Source organism: Octopus bimaculoides, chromosome 1 (assembly GCF_001194135.2).
Source record: "Octopus bimaculoides isolate UCB-OBI-ISO-001 chromosome 1, ASM119413v2, whole genome shotgun sequence".
NCBI classification, from domain to species: domain Eukaryota; kingdom Metazoa; phylum Mollusca; class Cephalopoda; order Octopoda; family Octopodidae; genus Octopus; species Octopus bimaculoides.
The window spans coordinates 17839840-17844007 of record NC_068981.1 but is presented as its reverse complement, the minus strand read 5'-3'; the positions used below and the strand labels follow the sequence as shown (position 1 = coordinate 17844007).

The 4168-nt window shown below is 35.5% G+C and overlaps 2 protein-coding genes across 5 annotated transcripts in view; one reads left to right on the top strand and one right to left on the bottom strand.

Moving 5' to 3' along the window:
• Nucleotides 1–2303, bottom strand: part of LOC106873471 (DNA polymerase alpha subunit B) — a 51178-nt gene extending 48875 nt beyond the window's left edge. For 2 of the 4 annotated variants that reach the window (XM_014920852.2, XM_052965547.1), the window contains exons 1-2: nt 1329–2203; nt 665–823 (exon numbers count right to left, since the gene is read on the bottom strand). The gene's annotated coding sequence lies outside the window, so the exon portion shown is untranslated. Of the gene's footprint in view, nt 1–664; nt 824–1328; nt 2205–2269 lie in introns of those variants that run through there. The other 2 variants (XM_014920853.2, XM_052965550.1) reach the window with 2 other exon arrangements.
• Nucleotides 2304–2496: 193 nt separating this feature from the next.
• The window catches only part of LOC106873472 (sequestosome-1), a 14166-nt gene continuing 12494 nt past the window's right edge, over nt 2497–4168 (top strand). Inside the window, exon 1 of the mRNA XM_014920855.2 lies at nt 2497–2894. Coding sequence (XP_014776341.1) covers nt 2726–2894 — 169 coding nt within the window. The 5' untranslated portion in view covers nt 2497–2725. The remainder of the gene's footprint in view (nt 2895–4168) is intronic.

Genomic DNA, 4168 nt, shown 5'->3' with positions numbered 1-4168 from the left:
AACCTTGGATCTAGGTTAGAAACCAGTTCTTTCTCTATTGGCAAGAAATCTTGAAATAAACTAAATAATGACATACATACATACATACATACATACAAATTCGACGACTGGCACCCATGCCAACGTCTCCTTCATTGGACACTAAACTCGGCTTGGGAAGACTTGTTGGGGCAAGTGAAGGCGAAATCGTGATGGCACCTGTACCAGTGGAGCGCTAAGAGCACCTCCGAGCATGATCGTTGCCAGAGCAGCTGTCTGGCTTCCGTGCCAGTGGCACATAAATAGCACCATTTGAGCGTGATCGTTACCAGTGTCGCCTCCTGGCACTTGTGCCGGTGGCACGTGAAAAGACATTTGAGCGAGGTCGTTGCCAGTGCCGCTGGACTGGCTCCTTTGCAGGTGGCACATAAAATACACCATTTTGAGCGTGGCCGTTGCCAGTACCGCCTGACTGGCCCTCGTGCCATTGGCAAGTAAAAAGCACCCACTACACTCTCGGAGTGGTTGGCATTAGGAAGGGAATCCAGCTGTAGAAACTCTGCCAAATTAGATTGGAGCCTGGTGTGGCCATCTGGTTCACCAGTCCTCAATCAAATCGTCCAACCCATGCTAGCATGGAAAGCGGACGTTAAAACGATGATGATATGTATGTGTTTGTCCTCACCACTGCTTGACAATCGTTGTTGGTTTGTTTATGTCTCCATAACTTGGTGATTCAGACGACGGAAAGAATAAATTCCAGGCTTTCAAAGATAAGTAGTAGGGTCGATTCGCTCGATTAAACCCTCCAAGGTGGTGCTCCAGCATGTCCGCACTCCAATTACTGAAACAAATAAATTTGAAAGATAAATAACTGCGAGCCAATGTTTTAACACTACATCATACACTTTCCGTTGGAAATTGATTAGTGGTAGCACAACCATCGATACTATCACTACCACTAATATCATCACTATTATTACCATTCACACCACCAATAATATCTACAACCGTTGCCGTCTCCACCAACACTACTAGTTTCACCATTACCACAACTACTATTACATAATCACTATTAAGACATGACCACCACGACCAATACTAAGTATAACCATCGCTGCTCTATCACGTAACCACTAACCATTTATAGTTTTACTCTCACATCATCACTACCACTACTATTACATCATTACTATTAATACTAGTACTACTACCACCACTACTGTCACATCATCACTACTAACGTAGTAATTATTATAACTACCACTACTAGTACTATTTCCCCCACTACCATCATCGCTACTGCAAGTAGCACTACCATCGACATTAATAACAATGTTACAGCCTACCTTTTCTATTACCATGGGGGTGGATCGGCAGAATCGTTAACGCATCGATATTTAGTTACGACTCCCGGTGTTTTGAGTTCAAATTTAGCTGAAGTCAACGTTACATTTCATCCTTCAGGTGGATGGAGGAGAGATAAAACAAAGTACCTGTGAAGAACTGGGATTGAATTATATCTCATAAAGCATCTTAAATGTGAATAGATGCGAAAAGAGAAGAGAAAGATCAGCTCTTTTTCAATAACATTTGTCGTACGTCTGTCACCAATTTCCTACCTTGGCAAAGATCAGCTCTTCCTCAATAACACTTGTACGTCTATCACCAATTTCCCACCTTCATCATCATCATCGCTCCACTAATACAATAAGCACTACCATCACATCCATTCCATTAATACCTTACACCAGTTTCATTTTTATTACCATCCTTGGTTTAGTAATATTTCCAAAGAAATTTTCTACAACAGTCACCTTCCTAACATGTCTTTTCCAACGAGACCACAGAAGCATTTGGTTATTATAAATAAATAATCGCATTATTGGTAACAATGGCATAAAAGTATAGCTAGAAACTCAAAGAAGGTTTTAATGTTTGTTTATTTCTGTGGAAATCATCTGGGCCAACAGAAAAAAGAAATGGTCTTATTTTCGTTTCTCGAAATTTCTGGAATCTTCTAGATTATTCATGTCATGTCTAGTCGTTTATGTCTGGGTGATTTTTGAATAGATTGAATTTAATTTGATCTAGAGAAAAACAATAATAAAAATGGTCAGTTTGCCAATTCTAAAAGAAAATCGTGAAATGGAATAATTGTAGTTTAAGAATTTGGTGAGGACATCAAGTCAAAATATAGACATTATACTTTGAATAAATAAAGATTAAATTTTCGTCAGAATCTACAAATATTTCATCACCAACTAATTTTGGGAAAAACAAAAAAAACCTGTTTATGAATCAGCTTAATTCATTTCCGGCATTTTACGTTATGTTACGGCCTTTGACGGAATGGCTTTATTGTACTATGATTTTATGTCGATATTTTTCTGACTAAATTAATTTAATAAATGTACTTTAAATAATTTAATATAACTTTATCGTTTTAAATCGAATATTTATTTACTTTTCTAGTTTGTTTTATAGTATTTTCTCGTTAACCTGTCGACGTCGATCGTTGCCGATGTTAGCCGATCGTGAGCTGGAAATGAGATAGCAAATTGCAGAGAAACGTCACCAGTTCTCCAGATTGTTCTGTTTCTGTTGTCATTGTTGCTATATAAACAACACCTACCAACGTTTGTCCATAATCATTTCTGGACTCAGTTTCAAAATAACGGAGCATTCGATCAGCTGTAAAGCAGTAATTCCCTTGATAAATATCACCACAAAGTCGACCGCAAAAATGTCGTTGACAATAAAAGCGTACAAATCTAATGATGACCAAGGCAAGAATTTCGACGAGATTCGTCGTTTCAGTGTACCTAAACAGCTCACCTTCGATTTCTTGTTCAAGAAAGTATGTGAAGTATTCCCCAGTCTCTCCCATGGCAAATTTACTATGTACTGGCAAGGTAAGAACCAATATATTCTCACCTATTTTCACCAATTCAAACAACTGGTTTCAATATGGTGGCTTCCTTCTTTGAAACATCTCCATCGATTTCTTTTATATTTTTCTATCTTCTAAATATTATCTTCCTCTGTTTTCATATTTTTATTTATCCATTTCTTCGCTAAATAAGTCTCTTTTTTTATTTTCTTTCTATTAACTCCATATATATAAGCAGAAACATTTATAAATAATAATATCATATGATACACAAAACTAGAGAGAAGGCAGAAACCGTGACATCATCGCTCGATATGCTGAACATAGCAACCAAATTTCTCTTAAAAGTTGAAGGACTCGTTCTATTATGTTGTCTCAGGGGTTTTAATCTTTTTGACTTGCGGACCCCTTTATATTTCAGGCTTTACCTTAGGGACCCCCTTATAAACGCTTATGAAATTTATACATAAATATTTGCTTCAAATAACATATTTTTACATTTATTTATTTAACAAATAGGTTTATTGTCGATTAAAAGATTTCGATTAAAAAAACATATAAAATCAAATTGCCCATAAAAAGTATTTGCTGTCCTTGTGGACCACAGTTTGAAAACCCCTGGTCCAAGGCACACAAAATACAGGATAGCCCCATGATTGATACGCCTTTGATCATAGGTTCTTCTTCTTACTGGTTGACCTGGGGCTAAACAAACTGCGTCATGAGTAAAACTGTCCAAACAAAGCCGAATGTTTGCTTTCGTAAAATATCTAACGTTTTACGGTTTTGTATTTTTTTTTTTTTGTTTCCCCATCCGTCTTTCTGATAACCTACACCATTTGATGGATTTAAAAAAAAAAGGGTTGTGTCAAAGAATTGTAGAGAGACTTAATTATGGGGTTTTAAAAACGTCAAATGGATGGCTTTCGTTAACGAATTTTCAAAACTAGATTTCTAATACCAGAGGTCATTCATTCTAATACAGATTTGTTGAACGCCTCACATTAGGTATACATAGATGTATATACATAAATGTGTGTATGTATATATATATATGTATATACATAAATGTGTGTATATGTATATATATAAATGTATATACATAAATGTGTGTGTATATATATATAAATGTATATACATAAATGTGTGTGTATATATATATATGTATATACATAAATGTGTGTATATATATATATGTATATACATAAATGTGTGTATATATATATATGTATATACATAAATGTGTGTATATATATATATGTATATACATAAATGTGTGTGTATATATATATATGT